This window comes from Haemorhous mexicanus, chromosome 4 (genome assembly GCF_027477595.1).
Source record: "Haemorhous mexicanus isolate bHaeMex1 chromosome 4, bHaeMex1.pri, whole genome shotgun sequence".
Taxonomy (NCBI): domain Eukaryota; kingdom Metazoa; phylum Chordata; class Aves; order Passeriformes; family Fringillidae; genus Haemorhous; species Haemorhous mexicanus.
In genome coordinates this window covers 51260231-51285655 of record NC_082344.1, presented here as the reverse complement: position 1 = coordinate 51285655, position 25425 = coordinate 51260231, and the positions used below count along the sequence as shown (strand labels likewise).

The 25425-nt window shown below is 35.6% G+C and overlaps 1 protein-coding gene across 12 annotated transcripts in view; it reads right to left on the bottom strand.

Moving 5' to 3' along the window:
* FRYL (FRY like transcription coactivator) overlaps positions 1–25425 on the bottom strand; it is a 167311-nt gene that overhangs the window by 37543 nt on the left and 104343 nt on the right. For 9 of the 12 annotated variants that reach the window (XM_059844864.1, XM_059844863.1, XM_059844867.1 and 6 more), the window contains 22 exons: positions 24867–25062; positions 23798–23922; positions 21587–21644; positions 20079–20170; positions 18820–18992; positions 18211–18371; positions 17600–17710; positions 16567–16721; positions 16224–16323; positions 14962–15130; positions 14012–14271; positions 12701–12841; positions 11518–11686; positions 10149–10233; positions 8271–8383; positions 5800–5950; positions 5359–5462; positions 4612–4797; positions 2713–2917; positions 1704–1825; positions 1046–1236; positions 336–430 (listed from right to left, as the gene is read on the bottom strand). In XM_059844864.1, the coding sequence (XP_059700847.1) occupies positions 336–430; positions 1046–1236; positions 1704–1825; positions 2713–2917; positions 4612–4797; positions 5359–5462; positions 5800–5950; positions 8271–8383; positions 10149–10233; positions 11518–11686; positions 12701–12841; positions 14012–14271; positions 14962–15130; positions 16224–16323; positions 16567–16721; positions 17600–17710; positions 18211–18371; positions 18820–18992; positions 20079–20170; positions 21587–21644; positions 23798–23922; positions 24867–25062 (3162 nt within the window). The remainder of the gene's footprint in view (positions 1–335; positions 431–1045; positions 1237–1703; positions 1826–2712; positions 2918–4611; positions 4798–5358; positions 5463–5799; positions 5951–8270; positions 8384–10148; positions 10234–11517; positions 11687–12700; positions 12842–14011; positions 14272–14961; positions 15131–16223; positions 16324–16566; positions 16722–17599; positions 17711–18210; positions 18372–18819; positions 18993–20078; positions 20171–21586; positions 21645–23797; positions 23923–24866; positions 25063–25425) is intronic. The other 3 variants (XM_059844858.1, XM_059844869.1, XM_059844868.1) reach the window with 1 other exon arrangement.

The following is a 25425-nucleotide window of genomic DNA, read 5'->3' as shown; positions in this document are numbered from 1 at the left end:
CAGACCCTTTAAATTCAAGAAGTTTAAGAAGAACTGACAATATTTCAGAACTGAGCCATAAAAAACTCCTTGAACACCATTTTTACAAAATTAAATTGAACCCAAGAGGGTAAATCAGAAAGGCAATATGATATCCTTTTTAGGAAATCTAGATTCTTACAAGTTTTGCTTGAAGCAGAATGATAAAAACATACCAGAGCAAGCAATTTTGCTATATGGATACAATTACTCTGCAAAGATGACAAGAAATTATTTAATTACATTTATAATACAGATTTTTGATAATTCAAATGTACAAAAGTGCATAATAAAGATAGACTAATAAAAGAACTTACTGAGAAAGGGCAGAAAGCAGATCATAATGCTTCATGGTTTCAGCCAATGTATCAATAGCAGATTCTAAAGTCAAAAGCAGCTCTATGACAAAACCCTGAGGAAAGCCACAGGCCATTATAAATTATGCAATATGCACAGGGAAGATCACAGAAAATCTACTGAGTAGTAATATAAAAATACAAAATCAGTAGCAGTAACTAAATTATTTCATGCTTCAGTTAGAATACAATCCTCGTGAGATGGTTCAATTTAGCAGTATAGCTTCAAGACAAGGAAAAACTTCAATTTATTTATAAGCATTTACTGAATTAATTCTAGTTTGCATTATTTTGAGGGATGGATTGAAGGACAAAGTCATTCAGACTTATTTTGCAGTATTAAAATATTAGATACACTCTTAAGATGTACAATGACAGTAAGTTGAATGATTGTTAACACTTTATCAGGTAAAGTTCTTAACAAAAGAAAACAAAAAAAAAAGTTTCTTATATGACTGATCTCAGTATTCTCTAACAATGAAAGAGGTGGTGTCTACAGTAAACAGATGTATAAAACTCTCTGAAAGAGCCTCTTGCTGTAGAAGAGAATGTGAACAACTTTTCCTCAGTTAATTAGGTGAAATTCAGGAAGCCATGATTTAAGTCATGATTAAAACTGTTTCATATTTGAAATAGTTAAAAATAAAAAACAACTATACAATTTCAAATACCTGAGCTTCTTCTCCTGCGTCTCCAACAGTTTCTACTAATCTGGAGAGAACATCAGAAAGTGTAGATGGAGTGAGAGGCTGCTTCAGAGCCCTGAAAATCTGAAAAGACCTCCCAGCATAATGGCGAGAGGAGCAAGAAAGAGCAGTTTGCAAAGCAACTTCACTGAGACGATGCTCCAATTGATATCCTCCTATGAAGGCAAATAAATAGTCAAGTATCACTGGCTTATAAAAAAACAAATCCACTTGAATTTACAAGTGAATTGCCACAGTCAACCCCAAATTTTAAATATTCTCACATCCTCTACATTTTTCTCAAGAAGTATTAGTCTCAAAAATCTTTACAGGAATATAAACATGCATTCCAGATACTTGATGCCAGAGAGACTTGCAGACAATAAAACATTTATGATAAGAATATTAACTGTTCACAATAAATTACTGAGATATTTTATCCCGTTCCTAAAAGATTATATTTAAATCTGTCATAACAGAAACATGAACTGAAGTAAGCAATACACAAGAAAACCATTATTTAGAAGTAGTAATTTCCTAGAGTGATTTTATAGATAACCTATGCATTTACATGCCTTGAAAAGTATTTATTTAGTTCACAGTCTTGCAGATTAGATCATGTACTGTCTGTTTGCTAACATACCTGAGCCAGACTGTTTAAATATAGATACCACATGCTTTAAAAACACAGTTAACTGTTCAGCACTCTTTATATTAGGGTTCTTGGCTGAAACATCTTCATGATTCCAAAGTGGGCCTCTTTTCCTAAAAAATATAAAAATAGAGTAAGCAGAATATAAAACGTAGCCTTTGTCCTTAATATTATTTAAATGAAATTTAAACCTTAAGGTTAATTGCAAAAGAATCTACTATGTACTACATAAAAGAAACCATCTAGAAGTGCAGGCACGAATTAGAAGGAATTTTGACAACTGACCAATATTTTACAATATACAAGAAGTTAAGAACAAAGTGAAAAGCAGTGTATCAGTTCCAATTGAAATAACTGGGTAAGAGGATGGAAGAGATGTTATAGTATCTAACAGATATAACAGATGGAAGGTACAGTTATAGTATAATAAATAGCTCTCTAAGAAAGAACCAGTACAACTACCACCATTATGCACTTCCTAACTTCCTTCCTTTCCAATTCCTTTCCATCTATACACTACACAATCACAAATTTAGGCTGAGGTCAAGAAAAAGTATCAAAGCATGGAGAAACAGGTAGGATTTCAGATTAACACCATCTTGAAAGCTTAATATAAACTATCATACAAAGTGCATGAATGTGGATGATTTTACCAATGTCCTGTGCAACAAATTCATCATTTTTGAATAGTCAGCTCTCAACTCCTAGGTAATCCCTAAACTGCACAAAAATCTTGCAGCTCTCTAATCATCTCAATGTATTCTTGCCCTAATTCAGAGTAAAACATGGCAAAATACTTCTAAACAGATAGGACTTGAAAGAATGGTCAAAATTCTCTGAAAGTGTTGTAAAGTTAGAGCTTTTCATATGTGTATCACATAAAAACATTTACTGGTGATAAATCAGAGACTGAGTTAGACAATATGATGCTAAATAGTGAGACATTTGCCATTTTTCCACCAAATATGTGTCTCAACAAAAATAAAAACTGAAATCTTACCTTGAGGTAATAAATTCTATAAGAGTTTTCACTTTTTCATCCTGCTCTACTGAAATGTCAACCTCATTGAGGATTGTGGTGTGCAGTTGAGAAATGGCAGCACTTGTATTTCCTAAACTGATGCTAGAAGAGGTAGAACTTGAACTAAGCCCTGAGTCGGTCATTGGGGAGGGCTGGTAATCAGGTATAAAATCATGAACACCTGCTGAAATTGAAACAAGATGATTATGCACTTTTATGTTGACAATTAATATTAAATATATCAAAAGAAAAAATAGCCCTCTAAAAAGATCAATAACTTAGTAAATGTAATGAGAATACTTTAAAGAGAATAAATTAATGGATGCAATAATTTCAAAGAAATCAACAAATCTCATATATCCAAATTCTTCATATGATTTATCTGAACTTTAATTGGGGACTGCTAGATCCCTTTTTAAAACCCCCGTATTATCCTTGATTTTGTATTAATAGTATCAGAGCTCATCAGCTTCTGAGGCATCTCAACTTAATTTAAAAAATTATACAGATTACTTCTTACTAGTGAGCAGACTTTTTTTGGTAAAACCCAGTCCCACTGTAACTGACAGTACTTGAAATCAGTGGACACTGAGTATTATCTAGTGAATGGACTCTGAGCAGAGCCTCTGTGGCTGCACAAAGTTTCTCTGAAGTTAGCTTAATCTTGTGGCCAGAAGATTTTTCTCTCACATATAAAGAATCACGTGACAATAAAATACAACTGCAGTGACTCCTCACATTACCCTTCTATCCATCTATGAAGGGCTGAGGGAAAGTAAACTACCAAGGAAAACTGGCAGGGCCTTTGCCTGTAGCACTTGTATTTAAACAAGCTTAAGATTCACTAACCCACCACAAATTTTCACTACAGAACCACAGAGTTTGGACGTGGGTTTTTGAGCTTAGCCAGCTCAAATAAAAATTAAAATTATCTTGTCCAACCTTGTGCTAGGCATGCATACCTGTAAACACCTTATCCTAGTCCCCAGCTGGAAATGTTCAATGCTGACCTTACTCTAATTACTATCAAACATCTTTGTTTTACTGTGTCCTGTTTAGACAGTTTTATCCAAGCCCTTAAAGATTAGGAAGGGAATGGTTTGTATATGCCACTGTGTAGATGCACCATTAAAGTTCTGCTGAACAGACTCCTATAAAATAATCCTTCCACTATACACAGTGGAATTTAATTCCTCATTGCTACAAAAAAACAAATTCACAAATCAGACAACTACTTTTGCTAAGTAATAAAACCATTGCTGATGCGAACAAAAGAGAACAAACAACTGTATAACAATGTGCTGCCACCTACTGAAATAATATGAAATCCTGAATTTAAAAAAACCTACAAAGAACTATTTCAATAGAAACTACAATACAGTCTCACCATCAGAATATTCCCTTCATAAAGAGTTACATAGAAATATAAAGTATACTGTATAATTACAATATTGTAAAGTTAAGGGGAATATTAAAAAGTAGTATCTCAAAAAATATTCTGATAGCCAATAAAGAATGCAATCACAGCTGACAAAACTTGGAAATTTTAACTTGTTATAACCAAGTAAGAGATGTATCTTCTTGGTTTTTATTTTCAAAGGCATCGTGAAAACTGCATTAAAGTTCCAAGACATAGATCTCCCTCTTTGATTTCCACTACTATTCATCATATAACTCTGCTCCCTACTCTGATGACTGAGCATGAAGTGCCAGTGAGAACTCTATTCATTTTGACTTCATTAAAATCCAAAGAAATAAATTTTAATGCCAAGGCCACAGGAAAATATTTCAAACAACAGAAATTTTATTAATGCCTGTAAGAAGAGGTAACTTCCCATGTTATTTTAGCAGGCAACATGTAATAAATCAAAAGCATACCTGTGAAAGTGTAATCTAAATGGGTAGTTTGCTTGACAGTAAGCACCCTGGACTCGTTGAACTCTCTGTTTCTGAGTAGGACAGAAGCCACAGACTGGACATTACTGCCAGAGCCCATCACTATCAGTAGATGCAAAAGTAGTCGTTTACAATGCTCGTAGACTTCAGGGTGACCGTGGTCAAAACCTAACACAAAAGGAAAACAGCAAGGCTTTACGATATTCAAAGGGCATGTTCAATTACATTATTTAAAAAATTGCAGTATTCAAATCGATCTGCTATACTTTACCAAGCAACAGATATAGAATTCTCTAAACAATATTTTTTCAGTGTTTCAATACAGAAACAATAGCATATAGTTTAACAAACTGTATGTTGATCAGATCTCTGACAATCCCATGCAAGGTTAAAGTACAAAGTAATTTTAAGTAAGAAGAATTTTAAGAACTTCATTTTTGCTCTGTATGAAAATTATTACACTTAGAAACAGAAAGGAAAACATTGAATTTTACTGTGTCTTCTACAAGAGGTAAAAGTGACTCCTAAACAAAGTGCCTTAAACAACTCCAAAAAAATCTACATTATAGTAATTAAGCTGAAAGACATTTCATTGAATTTTTAAAAATACTGTAAATATTACCAAATTAATGGGATTTCAATACAATGGTAAAAATTAATTTAAATATCAAAAAGAACAGCTGAGAAGTCCTCAAGTTACTATAAGTATTTCTGTAAGAAGTTAGTTACCTATAAAAATTGCATGAAGCAAAAGATGCAAGTATCCTCCCCATTCCACCTTTACACTGTGGTCAACTATCAAATCAGTCAAAAGAATCACTGCTATATTGCATCTAAAACAAAAAAAAAATAGTATGTTAGAAGAATGTAACAGGAACTTCACAAAGAGCTGCAAAGAGCTTCATATGCTTCTAACTTGTATTCTTCAGTCTATAAACATTCACAAAGCTGTGTTATAAGGGAAAAGATGAAGGCTCATAATAAAAATAGAAACACTTTAATCCTCCAGATTAAAAGTTTAAGTAATCTTGAATTGCTAGACCTGTGAGTAAACCCACAGAAAACAAATGTATTATTAACTGCCCTTTAATCTGCTATCTTCAAATGACTTATTTGTGCAACACAAATGAAAACATAATGAACTGCCACTGGCAATGCCAAAACAGCTACCTGTGAAGTGACATGCCCGGAGGAGAAGTTTCAGGCAAGTAATCCACCAGTGGTGACCAGCAACCTCCAGAAGGTGGGAAAGGGAGAGGCTCTCCTTGATTGTGCTCCATCACCTTCAACCGCCAGTTGGAATAGAGAGGCATTGAATCACCTAACAGAACAGAAAATTAAACCAGAAATATATTTACAATGCATGTGTATGTATGCTACAGTCTTCTGAAGAAATATTTTTAAATTCTTGAAAAGGTGAGATCTAGGAGAGGGGAAGGGGAGCCAGCTGTAAACAGTAACAGTTGGACACAGTTTTTTGAAAGAAGAAAGTGTTATTTCTTTTAGTAAAAGGATGATGCTAAAGATGCTACATAACAGAGTAAGATGTTTTTGAATAGGTTCATAAAACTTAGGATAAAAGGCAAAGTGATCTAATGTAATTTACTTGAATTTCAAACCTCATGCCAGATAGGTAGTTAATTAAGGATGGGCCCTAAGATTTAACTGAACTCATCTTGAAGACCATTTTATTATAGGCTAAGGAAGTATTCATCAAGAGCACATCTTTATAGGTCTCACAACAAAACCCCACCAGTGCTATCTGCCAGATAATGCCAGCCTGATCCATGAGTAACTTGGAAGTTGCCACTTTTACAACAGCATAGCTCAATCCCACTGGTTGATAAAAGTTACTACTTAGAAAATCAGTAAATTTGTCAAGAAAGCACAGAAAGACATTTAGTTTTTCATTTAGCAAGCTTCAAAAGTGCAAGAGAAACATCAGCTGTTTGGTCTGAGCATGTACTGTGTTAACACACCCAAAATCCTTTTCTGGTTTAAAAGTTGTTTTGGACTTCAGAACTATCAGTCAAGACTAGAAACAAGAAAATTGCCTCAATAGTTTCATGTTTCAGTGGTTCTACCAGCTCTGTTTGGAAGTATAGCTGCAGAAATTTCAGATGTTCACACATGTTTCAACTCATTATCACCTTCTCCACTGGAAGTGACAAACTCCTTACTGATGGAATATGGGAAATATCATCTAGTTCAGGATACTCAGTGCTGCTATCACAAACAGCAAACAAATCCAAAACTGACTGCAGCTGTGATTCTGGATAATGCCTATCCATGCAGTAATAAACATTCTGGCTGACCAGAAGCCATTAACCTGTTACTGACCCAAAGTTTAGGAGATTCTGCATTAGTATGTCCAGCCCTTTCAACAATCTCTGTAGAGGACATTAGGTTCACCTCCTCAACAGAGGCAGTAAGAACTACATATCCAGTCTAATCTTCACAGTGTGCAAAGAATCAGTCATTGAAGAGTGTATTAGAAGATCCTCAGGGACTCTCATTGCTTCAATACAGCAGGGACAGGATAGGTTCCATACTGACATCTAAAGCTCAAAATGCAGAAGTTCACCTCCTGCTGTTCAGTCATACAAGAAAATTAAGGAAAAGGCAGTTTTGTACTGTGTGCTGTAACATACCCAAACTACTTAACCAGTAGTAAAATCAACAGTCAATAAAAAATTGAGTGAAACCTAAGTCTATGGGACCACTTCCATGACTGAACTATATCTGATTATCCCATGCAGGGTGAAGTACAAAGTCATTTAAATTACTAACACTTAGCTGAAACAAGAGTTTCAGTGAAATAATTCTTCTGACTAAGCACACAGAACCCACTAATGTAGCACGTCATTTACTGTCTGACCACTGACCTCATTTTTGCCTGATTACATGACCTGCTTTGCTTTCCATAGCACTGCCATGGTGATTTGTATCTTAGGCATTGGTACAAAAGTAGCCACAGTTAATAAGCCTTAAGGAAATCTTTGCAAATGCATAATGGAGTTTCAGAAGAAATTTTTATCTCCTTCCATACCTCTGCATCTCAGTTGGAAAAAAAACCAACATAAGTCACAAAAAATAACCCAAGACACATTCTCAGAACAATCTTGGAAATTAGATGTACATAAAGAGAACCTTTTTCCCTGCTACATTTTCCCTTGTTATGGATTCAAAAAGTTTAGTACCCTTTTTTTTTAATAAGTAAAGGATAGAATGCTATCCTTTAGAAGAACAATTACTCATAATTTTCTTTTAAAAAACTTCTTTTCCATCACATTTTTTAAAATCTCATCTTCATCCTGCTCATCTCTGTTTCTTGTGCCTAACTGTCAAAGGAAATGGAGTAAAACCATTTCATTCAGGAAGATGTTCACAACTCATTCAAGAGGATAACAGAAAGAACAAAGCATATTATCTTCCTGGAATATTTTATTGCAGTCAAATGTATGCTAGACTTCAACAGCTGTAATAAGATGAAGATAAAAAAACCCCTGATTTTTAATAGATTTATGCAAAAAACATTGATAATGCTCATTTCTTTATATTCCACAACCTTCAGCAGAAATATTGGCTTGTGAAAATTATGTATGCTATTCATAGAAGTATTTTAAAATAAAGAATATTACTTTTTTCCTCTTCATATGATCCTCCAGAGCTGCTGCTGTAGCGAGATTCCAGTCTGTGGTGCTGGCGGTTTAAGTTGCTGTTCAACCCGCTGTAGATGTCTAGGTGTGCATAGCTGTAGGTGCAAGCAAAGCAGAATTAGTAACTGACATTCTGTGACAAGCACTAATCAGGGTCTCTCAGAAAAACTGAATTTCAGCAAAACTCCTGTCCAAAAACCAATTCATTTTACAAGGATAATCAACATGATGCCAAAGCACCTCAGCCATGCAAGACATACCTTCTCAAGCAACACCAGACAAGGGGATTCGAAGAGATTATCCACTTAAAATTGTATTTCTGTTCCATCATTTTCACTAGCATTTAAGCACATTAAAATAATTGTTACCACTTTACAGAAGTTCTTCTCACTCTTCAACAAAATAAGGAAATCCATATGAGATCTGGCAGAGACATATGCATGTATACACACACAGTGTGCAAAATCCTACCTTGCTGAACTATAAAGAAATCAGAGAAATTAGAGTGCTAAAAGCACCATTTCCAAACTGCTTCTATGTAAGTTTCTAAAATTCTCTCCTTCTGGCAAGTCCAAGATGTACAGGGTACATCTTATCCAGAAGCTTATATCCTGGGGAGGTTTGAGACAACCCTACAGTATATGGGAAAACTCAGAGACTTTCCAAACTGCCTTCTTTACTTTACAAGTTTCTTCAGCTTGAGCCTCCATAGCAGCCAAGTCCTTGTCTGTGCATTGCTAGGCTGAATTCTGAATGAAACCTTGCCTTCCAAGTTTCTGAGATTTACTATCATACAGCTCATCCCAATTTAATTTAAGTATTGGGGTTGCCTTTACCAATATGTTTACTATTCTAATTATATTGAAATAATTTTCCTAGGGAAGGAAAGAAAGTGTCCAACTGGGAAATTATATCAGCACTGTAATTATTAAAGCTCTCAAACAAGTTGTCAGAAACTCATTTGCGAACTTATGACATAGTTGCTACTCGGCAGTAATGGCATACACGCACACTTTTGCTCATGCTAGTTACAGAGTCTCCACTCCCTTTTCACTTGAAAGTTAGCTATTCATATTAACACAAAATGATAGCATGCCCACAGTCAGTTATGCTGAGCTCCAAGTACACAGCCTAAGACTAAGTCTGTACCAACTGTTTCCTTTCCATCAGCCTCACAGTGTCTGCCAAATTTCTCCAAAAGATTATGTTTAAATAGGTCCAAAATTAGGGAGGGAGAAATCTGTTTTAAAGTTAGCTGTAAGGTATCTTACACAGATACCAGGCATCCAAATACTCCAGTTAAGGAAAATAAACTAGAAAGACATAGGCACTGTTCATTTCCAGTGAGGTAATAAACCAACCTGCGAGTCATAAAAACACCTAATTACTTGAGTTGGAAGGGACCTTAAAGATCATCCGGTTCCAACCCCCCTGCCATGGGCAGAAACACCTTCCACTAGACCAGGCTGCTCAGAGCTCTATCCAGCTTGGCCTTGAACATTTCCAGAGATGGGGCATCTTTTCTGGGCAATGTGTTCCAGAGTCTCACCAACCCCACCCTACAGTACAATTGCCCCCATGTGAACACAGAGTCCAGTGTAACAGTAGTTACTTTAGGCACCACCAACAATATAGCTATAAGCAATACAATGCCTGACCTGGACTGGAGTTGAAACTACATTTGAGTCTGCTACTGTTAATCCCAAATAGTATTCCAGTTCTGCTGACATGCATGCCATTACATGGAATGTAATCCCTGCAATGATGACATACCTGGAGCTGCTGAGATGGGAGTATTTAAAGTACCTAGAAGGAATTCCTATAATTCAACTAATAACTGCACTTTGAGGAGATACTTACTTCTCTTCAATACTGTCTTTCATGTGTTTACTGTCAGGGTTGCCATCTGTGGGAGCCACCATTGTATTGCTACTAGAAGTGGTACCTGTGAATTATGGACAAGGAAAAAGGTTGGTCAATAAAATGGAAAAGTAGTCTTAAGCACTACAAGATCACCCTTATTTACTGGTCCTTGCCCAGAGCCCTAATCAGGTTTATTCTACAGCAACTGGCACAATACAAACTGAGCCATACTTTCATGTGCAATAAAGGACTGTGAGCTGCTACCAACATTTCACTAACCGGAAAAAAATAAAAATTATCTATTCCAGGAATCTCTAACTCTTCAATGTGAATTAAAGTAGAAAGTTTTTTAAGCGGTACCTAGAGGCCTATTTCCTTTTTTCCTGTATTATACACCTCACAGCAATCTGTAAAATGGACTTTGTTATCTAGTTAATTCAAACCACAAACTCATTAAGGATTAAAACCTAATAGCCTGCGGTGAAACTTTTAACAATTTTCTTTTAGGAGAAATTTTCAAGCATCACATTGAACTGACAGCCCCAATTGGAAGCTATTTTGCACCCTTCTAGCCTTTGCTATTCTAAATTACATAAAGTGCAAGAGCCCCAGAATTTTTTTCACATTTTTCAAACACTTCCAAGAATAAGTGCCAATGCATCCACCTTGTGATCCAGATAATACCATATGATAGGTACAGGCTGCCTCATAATATTGACAAATTTTCAGGACAAAAATTGAGGCCTTGCTTAGATACCCTCCCCACATCTGTGTCTTTTGCAGCTCAATTAGACAGATGGAAACTCCACCAAAAGAAGACTGCTTCTCCCCACATTTCTCAGCATGTTCTTTGACTGAACTATGAGGTAGACACTTTTGGTATGTTCAGCACTTTGGGGGGTTTTTGATGATTGATCTATTGTTAATAATTTCTAGATAAATTCTCTTAAGTAAGTGAACTTAAATCCTCTTGAAACAATTCCTATGGATGCAGTTTGTGTCTGTAACAGAATTTTAAATGCTTTAAAATTATATACATTTTCCCCATAGTTTTACTGACTAGACATAAAAGTCATATAGTGAGGGTAAACAGTGCAAGGTCTCCGAACACAGATGAAGTCTGATGCACATATTAAGACAAACCCATCCCTTGTGAACCTATCAGATTTCTTCAGTAAGAACTCTGGGTACACCAAAATCTGCAGATACTGTAAAACAAACCTTTAAGCTGTTTTTTAGAAACAGAACCTTGCACTCCTATTGAATATTTTTACAAATGCACTGCAGTAGCATAACTGATTGATAGCAGGATGTTTATAATTATCAATAATAACAGTTTAAGTGAGTTAAGTCAGTAAATGCTTACCTGACGTGACAGAGGGGATTTTGTAACTGGATGTAATGCGGTAATATGGTGGATTATCCATATGGGTGACTCCTGAACTGACAGGATCCGTAAGCTGAAGTTCACTCACCAGCTCTTCTAGTAGTTGCATCGTTTTGTCTCTACCCAAATAAACAATGACTTTCTTTACCTGCCATAAAAAACATATATATAAATATTTATATTTATATTTATATTAAAAGATTTGAATACCACAACTTGTTAGAATCAGTATCTATCTGCACTGCAAGCGATGATGCATGAAACTTACTCCAGTTCTAAAAGCAACCAAAGTTGCTTTCCTAGCTGTCAATAGCAGGAAGCATGGAAAATATATCACAACAGTAAGAAAGTAAATCTTCTGAGTTTGAAAGTACGCTTCTGAAAATTATTTAAGCAAAAGATTTTCTTACAAAGGTTTTAGCAGCACCTGAGATCAACACTGGAATGAATGTATTCTGATGTAATTTCTTTTTGATATTTCAGTTATGTTCTATACCATTTCTTTTCCTCCATATTATTACTTTTTTCTTCATGCTATCCTGCAGTGCTCTCACATACATTTTCACATAAAACAAAATTGGTTTTGAGGGTGCTTGGGATGGTTGGTGAGGTTTTTTTGGTATAATACTGGTCATGAAAGAATGATGCTCTGCAGGGTATAATTGGTGCTTTATTTTCCTGTATTATCTATCTTTTTAGGAACATACTAAATTATAGCATGGGAAAAAAATTGTTCAGTGTGTATTCTTAAAAAAATTAATCCAAGTTTAGCTATCAAACTCTTAAGATTTCTTTTTATGACAAGAAAATAAAATGCTAAGACATATGTAGAATTTTAGTAACTCTTTTACATTTTTTATTATTTAATCACTAAATAATGTCTATGGTCTTCATATAGTCCTACATTCATTCCATGAATGACAAATTAATTGGTTTAATTGATTGACAAATTGATTCTGTAATTTTGACATAGATGTCCAAAGTAAGGCAAACAAAAGAACTGAATTTGATTTGTTCATAGTATTAGTGGTCATAAAATACAGGGTGGAGATTTTGATACTATAAATCCTACCTCACATTTTTATTTGGTGATCTTTGCTGCTAGACATACTAATTTTTAAAATATCAATAAGCACCAATGAGAGATCTGTCACATACTCACATAAGGCAAAAGGCTGGGTTCACTGTTCACTCCACAAATACTGATCAAGAAATGCAAAATTATTTTCAGGTTCTTTGGCCAGCTGTCTGCCAAAGTAGTCCAGACATTTTCTATCTCTGACCAAGCCACTTCATCACCATACTAGAAAACAAAAAAAAATGTATGTCCTGAAAACTTCATGAGAAAACACTGCACTCAGATATTACCTGTATGATCAAGTGAAACAGGCTCTAGAAAAAAGAGACATAAATCTTGTAGGAAACTGTTGCCTTTTTAATGTTCCAGAATGCTGCACTCACATGTATTTTTAAAAACATACTCTGGAAATAGCTTTTTCTTTTATAGATATAATTGTATAAAAATATATCTAAACATATGTGTACATATTTTATATCCCATTGATATATAATACATTAAACTAAGGAAGCTGGGCCTTTCTAGTCTAGAGAAGACTGAGAGGGGAAGGTCTCATTAATGCATATCAATATCTCAAAGGCCAAAAGGATGGTGCCAGGCTCTTTTTGGTGGTGCCCAGCGACACGACAAGGAGCAATGGGCATACACTAACACACAAGAAGTTCCACCTCAACCTGAAGAATTTCTTTCCATACAGGGTGGCAGAGCACTGGAACAGGCTGCTGAGGGAGGTTGTGAAGCCTCCTTCTCCAAAAATCAAAACCCCACCTAGAAAAGTTCCTGTGTAACATGCTCAGGGTGACCCTCCCATGGCAGGAGGGTTGGTTCTGAAGATCTCCTGAGGTTCCTTTCAACTCGAACGATTCTGTGAAATTTAATAGAGACCCAGTCTCCCAATTGCTGACAATACTGAATAAAACTCCATGGAGCACACACTGACAAGAGCTTTTAACTGATAGTTCAAAACCTGATGTCTCATCACTAGGACTCTGACTGACAAGAGCATTGCATGTGAGCAATACTTCTCTGTTGGAAGTAGCTATGATGGGAAGAAGGAGAGTCAATCAGGTAGCAAGACAGGTTCCAAAACTCCTTGAGATCATAGCCATACAGGCAGTTAGGTATTCTCTATCCAGCTAGACACCTATATTGCAAAACTTTAGTTATATACTGTCACAACACATAACAATTACTATGACATTTATGTTACATATTGCGTATTTCTTAGAATACCTCAAAACTATAGGGTATAGTTTGGGTATACAAAGCACCTCCACAAATATGAACAGTACTTCTTGAAAGCTTGGCGACATAATATCTCTGAACAGTATTTTCCTGCATCCTAAACAGAACAATTCACTAAAACAAGATAAGCATTTAAGTAATTAATTTTACCTTTGCAGTCATGTACATCAGATTGTTCAGAACCATAGCTGTAGCCTGTGGTGATCCCCAGCCTTCTCCTCGTAGCCATCGTCTACTGTTCACCATCATTTCTCTGTCTTTCAGAGAATCTTCTTCATCTTCATCTTGCCGACGAATGGTTGGCAAAGGTTTCAAGTCCACCAACTCAATATTGTTCATCCATGGCAGCAGATAATGCAGCATCACCTGTCTCCCAGCTGGGTGAGCTGTTTGGATTCTTTGACTCACTTCTGCCATTCAAAAATTAGGTACACACACAAATTCCAAATCAAGAATGAGAACTGGCTTGGTGGTAACAACAATCATGAGCCCAGCACACCATACTGATATAATGTCATGCTGATACAGATGCATTTTTTTGTTTAGCTGACTAGTGTCATTTCATAATGATTAAGTCCACAGTCTTCAGCAGAGCTAACTGAAGAAAGTGCTGACAAACAGTATGCTGAAGAAATCACATTAGTATGCATATATGTGTGTGTGTGAAAAACTTTTCTTCCTTATATTAGTCTTAGTAGGTTTTTTTTAATTTATGTAATAGGTTATTATTCTGCAATTGTTTAAAAATGGTACAGAATAATGCATTTAAGCAATCTACAATAAATAACACACTAAAGGGAACAATGAAAGAACGAATTTTTTTAAAAATTGTGAATTATTTCTATAATGTGATTTTCCATGGTTATCAGTAAGCCAGTAAAAATATTTTTGATTCATGTTCTTTTACCCTGAATATATTTCAAACACAAGTGAACAAAAACTGTCACTTAGTAGGCTTTTTTGTCTCTATTCAGTATGATGATGTTGGTGTCCTGATTTTAGTGAATTACATATAAATCAGTTATTGAAAAATAAGAATGACACATTTTGTACAACACTTTTGACTTGATGAAGTTTTTTGTTTTGTTTTAAAATCGTACCTGAGAAGATAGCAAGTGTCAGCTCAGGATAAGTCCTTGCTAATTCTTCTGACAGTTGATAATATGACATAGAATACAAATGTGGTAAAGGAGAAGGCTGTCCCAAAACCCCATCCATCCGCTGAACTTCCAGTTTGTGAGCATAACGGAACATCTTTGGTTCCAAAATCTGCAACAGCAATGTTCAGAATTTGAAGCTAAGTATAGAGCTACTGTAGAAATTTTTATACAAAAATCACTTCTTAAATTCATGTATCTGTTCTCATTTAATGTTTCCTATCTATGCAGATCTCCAAACATCTACAGCATTTGCTAACACTGTGGTCAATTAATAGAAGACTAACTAAGATACATTCCACTTGAGTTTCCAGCAATAAAGTTCCAAAACCTGCTTTCACAAAATACCATCTTAAATACAAATTTATCCATAACGAAATGCGAAATACTATTTAACATCTGCATTTCTAAACAATATCAATTTTTGCTCATCTATGAGATATGGACAGGAACAACATAATCTCTTATGTGGTAGAGATACAGCAGGAGGCTAAAGCACTCTGATACTTTAAAAATAAATTTGGGATGATTTTAAGAAGTAGTCCACATGAAAAGAAAGATGGGGATGATGTATCAATAAGGGTGTGACTTCAGTGAGGACTTTGCTGTTTAATTTAGCTGACAAAAAAACCTTCAAAAAAACTTTCAAGACTTAAGGTCTGAGCTACTCTCAGCACAGATTTTTAAACACTAATGCTACCTTTAAGTTTATCCTTAAATGACCTCAGAAAGGAACATACAAAAGTAAATTAAATAGGTAACAAGATCTTCTCTGCCATCTCTCCACAGACAGATGAAAAAATGTTTGGTAATAGTGCAAAACTCAGAAAACGGACTGCTACCCGAGCAAACAGCAAAGGCTGGGGAAACAACCTGCTTCTCTCTGAGGTGCTTTTGGACAAATGGACCTATATATCACTCTGTTTCAGGGCCAAATCAAGAGAGTCCTGATTTAGGTTGTTTCTTGAAAAAGCAGGCATTATGAAAATACAGGTCTTGAGTGCACGGAAAGAGACAGACTTTCAGGAAAGTCTATTTGTGCAGGTAAGGATCTGGTTTAACTATGTACTAAAATAGAGAAGAAAAAAAACAACACTGTATTTCATTACTGAAGACATCCAAACAAAACCAGATTTTTTTTTTTAATATACAGGACAATTATTATTTTAAAAGAAAAAAATAATAATCTGAATTAGTTTACAAACCTGCAATAGTTGCATAGCAACTTCATAGATAGCCCTAGTAGAATCAGCTGCTTTAAATAGTATCAGATTCAGGAGGGTCACTGTATCACACTGGTAATCCCTAGGAAAAAATGGCAAGAATGAAAAAAATAAAATTACATTTGGTTTTCTAAGTCTTGAATTTATATAAGTTTAATTTACAAGGAATATGATAGGGGACAGAATAACATTTTGAGAAGCTTCTCTAGTAACACAAACACACAAACAGTGATGATCTTGTCTCTCTGTGGAAGCAAACCCCACAGTTCTACATAAAAGCACACTGAAAATGGAAGTTTTAAAGCTTTGAAAAATGCTGTAGTACCTGTTTTGGAACACGCTGGCTATGGCTTTAAAGCAGCCAGCTGCTACCCGCTTGGAACCTGTGTAACACCGGTCAACGGCCCAGTACATGAGGTTACTCTGGTCAGGATTGAGTTCCAAGAGCAGCATGACTGCCTCACAGCCTAGCTGGTGAACCTAGGGAAGAGTAAATATATATTTAAAAATGTATAAAAAAAAAATCAACATATAAAATAGGAAACCAACTATTTAAGAAAGCTGAAACCTTTGGGAACATGAAATCTGTTCTATCCAAAACCAATGACACCATAGCCTAAAGTGGCAGCAGATAATTCTGTCACATTGTTTACTGTTCAACTTGCACACAGTCATAAATTATTGACACAAATAACTAGAGTTCTACTGACTTTTTTCACTCCCCTTCAATTCCAAGGCTAGTTTGAGCTATTTACCTTTTTTATGTCTTGCACAGAAACACTGCCCTGAAAGCACTAGATACAAAGAAGCACTTAAATACATGCAAAAATTCCAGTGGGATACAAGGGATACACCTGCATGGAGATTGCACCTTTCCTGAAATCAAAGTAGCCCCCAGGAGCTGTATTTTTATGTCGTCCTAGCATTATAGGGCAGTAGAGGTCCTGCCTTTAAAGCTTACCATGCTGTTTAGATGAAAAGCTTGGTTTTACTAACTCCGAAGGACCCCAAGGAACTCTAGAGTCTCACAAGAGTTCATGTTCCAAATCTCACCTCCTTTAAATCTGTGGAACACCTGACTTATTACTACAACTTAACATGGCTGATCAGTTGGATATAATCAATATACAGTGCTTCACCCCTTGTCCTTTCCTCTTCCGTTCTGTTTCTCTGGTCTGATTAGGGATCACCTTCCTCACAACAGGGTGAATACACACGAAGGACAGCGCAAAAGCCTGCTCTACTAAAACAGCTTTGAGCTTAAGTAGAGCACTTATGCAAATCTGTCTGCAAACTTACTAAAACATGTGTTTAAGGCACTGATAGTTGCAAAGTGATGTTGATATTGCTTGTATTACCTTTTTATCTTGTGAATCCAAAATATTATCCAGCCATTTGTATAAATAGCCATCAGATGAAAGCCCAACGTTGTCTGCAACAGGGCCACAACACAGTACAGCAGACATAGCCTTTGGAAAGCAATTGAAAAACACATTTTAATAACTCAGATACAGGAATTGCTCTTATTCAGATAACTAAATTCTGTTAAGAGAGAAAGACCAGGGGTAGTAGAAAATGTTTAACATTTTATTAAAGAAATTAGGAAATCATATTTTTCCCAACTTTCAAATACAAAGAAAGGTCAATACTAAATTCTGACATATTGAAGAGTTAATACACCATTAACCAGTTTCATTGCTAATGTACATTTAGATGAAAGCCTTTAACTTAAGCAAATGAGAACTAAAGTCAGAAAGTGAATATTCAGTAGTGATTGTAAGAAATTTCAATAGCAAGTCCAACAGTCACAGTATGGGAAAAGCTGAACTGACATAAATACACATGTAAGCAGAAGGAATAAAAAGGTGCTAAAACATGGATGTGAAAACCACATCTAAAAGCCCAAATGTTAAATTTGCATCATGCTGACATAACAATCTGTTTCCAAAATTCAGAAGTGTGGAAATACCTTTAATGCACAGTATTGGTGTCTGTTTATTCGCATGTTTCTATCACTGTATCTGTCCAGGGGAGTAAACATGATGCTAAAAGGGCCTGCCCAGTGACTGAACAGCATAAACAGACTGTGGCGCAGACTCTGCTGCGGAAAGACACTTCTTCTCTGGTGAACTGTAAGAAAAGCACACAGTTATACACACTCCCCTTGCAATTCTTTAAGATAAAGCATGTAACACAAACAGACCCAAACTATGAATATAAAAGGAAAAATCCATGTAAAGACTATTATTTTAACACCATAATGCCTGGATGTAGGTTGACTATTGTCCTGTTTAATGCAAATAATGTACAAGAATAAGCTATTTATTACAGAACTACCTATTACAGAACTCAAATACATAGACGATCAACAGGACTTTGCCAAACAGTACCAAAAATTTCTTAAAACTAATACTGCTAAAGTTATATTCAAAACTCATGTCACAAATTATTTTAATAAAAGTATTCTGAAAGTTCAGATAAGAAGTGCCTTTTTGTTTAGTTTCTGTTTGGTTGATTTTGTTTTTTTTAAAGGTACTGCATATTAAATACAGTAATCAGAAGTTACATTTTTACATACCTGGAACATTTTGTATGATATTTGCCACTAAGGCACTAAAATGGCATCGGATATCTTTCAATGTATCAGAGTCCTTTTCATTTTCTGCTTCTAGGAGTTGTCTTGTTAGATCAACATACTCAAGTAAAGTGTTGTTGAGGGAATGTGTTTCATTATCAAGGCCACCACTTGCACTGAACATATAAAATAAATTTAGAAAACCAAAGAGCATGGTAATTACACACAACATTTGAAAATCATCCTTATGTTTTTTATCTTTAAAAAACCCTACACCCTCCTCACTGCAAATACTTAATTCAAAGTAATTTCTTCATCCAGCTTTTACTTCAGCAATACAGTAAAAAACTCCAGTGAAAGCAAACTTAGAATCAAACCTAATTATCTGAAGTCACTTATCCTTCCACTGAACTAGTTCTTATACTGGGGACAAGTGTTAAAAATATTAACTAAAATCTCCAAACACAAAGTCCCTTCCCCCTCCCCTAGTGAGAACCTTAAAAGATTAGAAAAAGAATGGTTTTAATAGTTGGACTCTAAAATATCAGCACGCTGATAGACATTTCAATGCTTCTGGGGCAACATTCTGAAATACACTTGAAGATGAGAATTTCACACATACATTGTTAAGGCTGACAAATACATGTCTAAGCATCATTGCCAAACAGAGTGGGAGGAAGGGGCCAACCATCTCCTAGACTACTTGCTCTTATACAATTCCACATGCATAGGAAAAGATTTCCTAGGGACTTTTGTAAAACATATGCCAAAACTACTTCTTTCAAAGTGTCCCTACCAAAGCAGGGTAAACTGAGGAAAAAGCCCTCAATAACCAAGTTAGCACTCTCCATCCTTCAGAAGTCCAGCATTAATGAGCAGTAGCCTTCTCTGCATAGGATATGCTGACTAGCACCAGCACTCCAAGTAAGGCAGAAGTTCCTGAATTATCACAGAACAATTACAACTTGCACAAGTGGTGCAAAGTTTGAGCACACACAAACAAAAGGGATCATGACGTACTGCCTGTTCAAAGAATGGGGAATAGTAACACTTTAAATAAAACATAGAACACACTGACAAAGAACATGGGAGTGAGAGGGATTAGAAAGCCAGCAAAATTCTGAGTTTTATAAACCCATGTCTATTTATTTAGTGGTATACTGAAACTCACTGATGAATTTTGCATGCTTGTTATACTGAGTCATAAGTCTATCAGTGACAATTCATGAACACCAACAACTTCTCATGTGTGCTGCCCCTACCTGTGACTAATGACACCAGCATCTGCCAACAGTTCAAATATTCGTACTAGTTGTACTCGTAAAATATCTCGACGCCTGCGCCGTTTCATGTTCTGTCCATCAGAGGAAACACAAAATTACATGAAGCAGAAGAAAAACTAAGTAGAAAACCAGAGTAGAATATTAAAGTATTATTATATCTGTACTACAACTGGCATCTGTTATTAGAGGCACTAATCTTTCAAGATAACTTACCAAAATTGCTAACAAGTTTAATAAACCAGAGCGTGAACAAACGTTTTCCCTGCTGCAGCTCTGAGATATACCAGGTTTGCTATTACATGTATTATTCAGTCTCTTGTCACAAAGTGCAATATATAAAACAATGAAGTGCAAAAGGCAGTCTCCTCACATATTTTGAGGGAGGTGATCCTGTCTCTCTGCTCCACTCTCATGAGACCCCTCCTGAAGTACTGCCTTCTGGGGTCCACAAGCACAGGAAGGACATGGGTATATTGGAATGGGTCCAGAGGAGGGTTGCAAAAATTATCAGAGGGCTTGAGCACCTCTCTTGTGAAGAGAAGCTGCCAGAGGTAGGGCTGTTCAGCTTGGAGAAGAGAAGGGTCCAGGGAGATCTCATTGTGACCTTTCAGTGCTTAAAAGGGGCTTCTAAGAATGATGGGGACCAACATTTTAGCAGGGCCTGTTGTGATACAACAAGGTGCAATGGTTTTAAACTAAAAGTAGGTAGATTTAGACTAGATATAAAAGAGACACTTTTTATGATGAGGGTGTGAAACTCTGGAACAGGTTGCCCAGAGAGGTGAGAGATGCCTCATCAGCAGAAACATTCAAGGTCAGGTTGATGGGGTTCTGAGAAATCTGATGCAGCTGAAGATGCTCCTGCTCACTTCAGGGTGGGTGGACTAGGTGACCTTTAAAGGTCCCTCACAACCCAAAATATTCTATGATTCTATGATTTTGTGTATTGAGTCAGGCTTTCTATGCAAGCCTGACACGACACACAACAGTACAGGAACATTTTGAAACAGAAGTGCTTTTCCTTTCCGTCATTTTCATTAGAACAGTCAGGTGAGTTTAAAAACTTTTTCACTGAAAACCACCACCACCACCAGCAACACCAAACCTCAACAAAGTTGGTGGACAGTAAAACTCAATTCTATGTCATAGGTACTAGTAATTGTGGGAATGTCACTGATGATATAAAAAAGTGACAATTGTGTAAAACTATGATTAGGTTAAAGAAATTAAAAGAATGTGGAAAAGGTTACTGCATTTTTTCATCATTTGAAACAAAACCTCTTGATAGAGGAACAACAGAGAGCTCAAACATGAAGCTCTTCTAATGCAAACACTTCACAATCATTTAAAAAAGCAATATTTCACCTTTTTTTCTGTTATATTGACTGTTTTTATATGCATAAATTAAGAAAACAACTAATGCTTCCTCTCTGTGAAAAGACAGTTAAAACTGTACCGAGTATAATGGAAATTAAATATTTAATTACCTCTGGCCTTCTTTCAAGTGCTTCCTTAATTATAGGATGTAATTCTTCTATTAGTTCCCTGAATTAAAATAATTAAAAGGATAAAAACAAACAGTAAATTAACATCTCAACTGAAAGATGTTTCTCAAGAAGTGGTGTTACAACAGAAGTTAAAACACCCTCGGGTTTTCCTTCTCTACCCGTAGCCTTTAAAAGCGAAGTCTCCTAGAAAGATATTTTCCTAATTTAATGCAGATTGTTTAATTAATGTCCAAACAATTATCCCTAAATTTGCATTCTCCAAGTATTATGGCTTATTTCTATCACAGATAATTTTCATTTATTTTCATATTAAGAGTTTAACAAAGCCATGTGGTGCAAACAGATATCATTAGGGGGGGAAAAAAAGTTGCTAGCAACTTATCATACAATGCCCTTTCAGCTTTTATGATGCATTTAGTTGTTAATATTGTTTCTTTAAGTCCAGTAACAATACACTGACAGAAGTTAGACCAGTCTCTTTGAAAACTGAAACAGGTTTTGAGAGTGTGCTTACATATTCCCCATTTGTTCTGAAGCTCCACAGTCTTTATCACTACTTGGTTCCTTCTGCCAAACTAAGATTCTCTTATGATTTCAAAAAGGAGGCAGGGAAAGGAGATCAGTAGTATGAAAATATACAGACAAAATACTAAGGTAAAAACACATTTGGTTTACTTTCATATTTGTTAAAATAGTCACTACTGCCTCCAGATTTGTTGGAGTGGACACATTCCTCTACTTCCTGTGGTGCTGTAATTGAGATATATCAAAAGCATAAACCACTTCAAGTTTTCATGGTAATGACTGACTCCTCTGATACCTCATCCAAAGTTCCTCCTTCAGAGAGTAGGTCCAGGTGATCAGAATGCTGCACAAATGTTGTGGTGTTCTCATTTACAAGAAAGCTAAGCATGGTTAGATATTGTTATATATTTTCTTTCAAACACAGAAAACACAGAAAATAATTTGGAAGAAACTTTTTTGCATTAAAATACAGTAAAGGGTCAGCTTACAATGGAGATCAAGAGTCCATGTGATCAGTTAAACAAAACAAAAATATTATTCTAATAAATTTATGTAAATTACATATATATAAAATATAAAATGAAAAAAGTTCCTGAGCAAACATAACAAGTGGGGAGGAACAGTGCCTAAAACCACAAAAGCTAAACACCAAATCACTGCAGAGCAGCAATGGTGAGGAGTAGGCTAGAGCTAGCATCTGGTGTGAATACATGCACTGGACAGAGAAAAAAGCTGGTTTTAAAAAAAAACAATCACATTCTGATCTGATGAGGATCAGATCTCTTTTTCTTATTCAGAAATTTTCTAATTCAGAAATCAAGGATTTCCGCTAAAATTATCTCTGAAAGCATTTTCTAGACTTCAGAGCTGTTAAGCAGCTCTTCAGGATCATGGCACCAAGTCTTGCTTTACTCTTGGTAGCAAATAAAGTCAGATATCGTATAAAATTATAAGATTATCAAGGGATATAAGACAGAATATGACAACTGAAAATTAATATCAATATTGACTTGTTATCTATGATAATATGGGACAAAAATGACTGGAGAGAAGCATCATCTTATTCAAAACCAACAGTATTAGCAATTCCTGGCTCCTTCTGCAGAAGCAGAGTTGGCTGCTGTGTATGGTACAACTTTATAATTCTCATAATAACTCTCATAATCTCAACTTTATAACTCTCATAATCTCTCTCAGCAGCAAAGACTGGCTGCTGTCAGAGAACATCCAATGGCCTTCCCAGGAGGTTTTCTTGCCCTCAGATGCTCTTTCTCTTCATTCATCCTCATAAAGAGCAATTGGCAATATCAACGAGGAAAGTTTATCAACTCCTACAAACTCGATTGTAATTAACACTTCAAATGTTATTAGTTCACACAATCTGTTCTTTCAGATAAGGGCAGCTTTAAATACCAATAAGCTGTTTATTCTTTCTACTAACTTCTTTTTCTTTATGCAGGCATGACCTCCACATAAAATTCTTACAAGTTCTATCATGCCTCTAAATGCTAGAAAAGACAATGAGAATCAGTTGTCACAGCTTTTTAAAAATTCTTAAAAGCAAAAAAATAGAATTTTACATATATATATACACACATAAAAAAAGCTTCAATTCCCCAGCTTTGTAACCAATTAGAATAGAAACAGATGAAACACAACAGTTACCTAAAAGCTCCTGGGTTGGTCCTGCCAAGTCCCAGGACAAGAGATTCTGTAATTTCCATGCTCTCAGAGCGCATCATTGGAACTATGTGCTTAAACAGGGAGGAAGGGGATGGAATGCCAATAATCTAAGAAGAAAGCCAGAATAAAACACAGTGAAGTAGCTACCACAAGGTGGTGACATGAAAACATCTGCTGTAATTTCACAGTCTATACACACTGGACCAGTAACTCAAAATGATAAAAGTGAAATTTATCTTTGACATTGAAAAGATTTCCTGAAATAGTAAAGCCGTATTAACTATTTCTCGCATTACTGAATTTTCCTAGTCAGATGACAATGAATTAAACAACACGATATACAGATGCTCTGCATGTGTATATATCTGCCCTCCTTGGGGAAGAAGTAGATTTCTGGTGCCCAACCCCTTAGACTCCCGTGTGGCTCTCAAAGAGAACAAAGCTTTCAGTCTATAGTTTATCAGACTTAGGGAAAGTATCTTGGTAACAAACAAGTGGAACAGGCTGCTTCTGTCAAAATCTGCTGCATAGTCCATGAATTATCTTTATGTCTACTGTATCTTTTTCAGGAAGCCAAAAAGGAGATAAACAGAAAGACACAATGAAGAGGGGAAAAAAACAATCTGAAGATAATATGAAGACAAAAAAGTATCTGTGATTGGGAAAATACAACAAGATACATCATGCCTGAATAGGTTCCTGTTTCAGTTATTGAAGTGAGAGGCTATTTGCTCAAAACTACAGAAGTACAATGCCAGCAAAACCACCCCTTTAACAGCAAACAAAGCATTTCCTCATTACTGCCAGATAAGATTTTGAGATTGGGTAAACGTCTTCATTATGCGACTGGATTTGCTTTAAAAACATACCACAGATAGGGAAAAGCAAACTACAACAGTATTCTAAACAGATTTTAAAAAAAGGTATCCTAAAAATATTTTCAGAGAAATGATACCAGTTTCTAATCATGATAGTTATTATAGGACACCTCTGGTATTTCTATTTTCAATAAGATGTGGACTTATTTACAGAAAGTATCAGAAGAACCTACTCTTGAATCAATGCTATAACCACTGTCTGGGGTAGACGCCAGCGTCTCGGGAGGGGAACATCTCACAGAGCCTGTGGAAGTGGAGGAGTTTGAAGAGGATGCTGCACTGCAGCAAAGAATCAGGTAGTTTCTCCAGAGCCCAATATAGGAGTCACTGCTTGTAGTAGTATTTACTTTCTTTGCATTGATAGGGCTGCTATTAAAAAAGAAAGAGAAGAGCTCAGTAGAGTAAATGAAGCTTACCACATTTTACTTTGGTTTTCTACTGAATTTATTTTTCAATTATGCATATGTCATGACTTCCCAAATTGTTAACATAGTAAACTGTGAATAAATTATTCAGAGCAGACTTGTACATCAATAATGCATGCTTTTATATTCCAATCCGCTAAACTACAATATGGCCAAAGGCATTAATTAATGTTAGCTGTAGCTGATATTTTAGGTAGATAAATCTGCTTTAATTTTTTGTTATATAAAGCTGAATTAAATCCACAAACAATATCAAGAATTTATGTTACCTCAACGAAACAATAATGACACTACAATGATGATACAT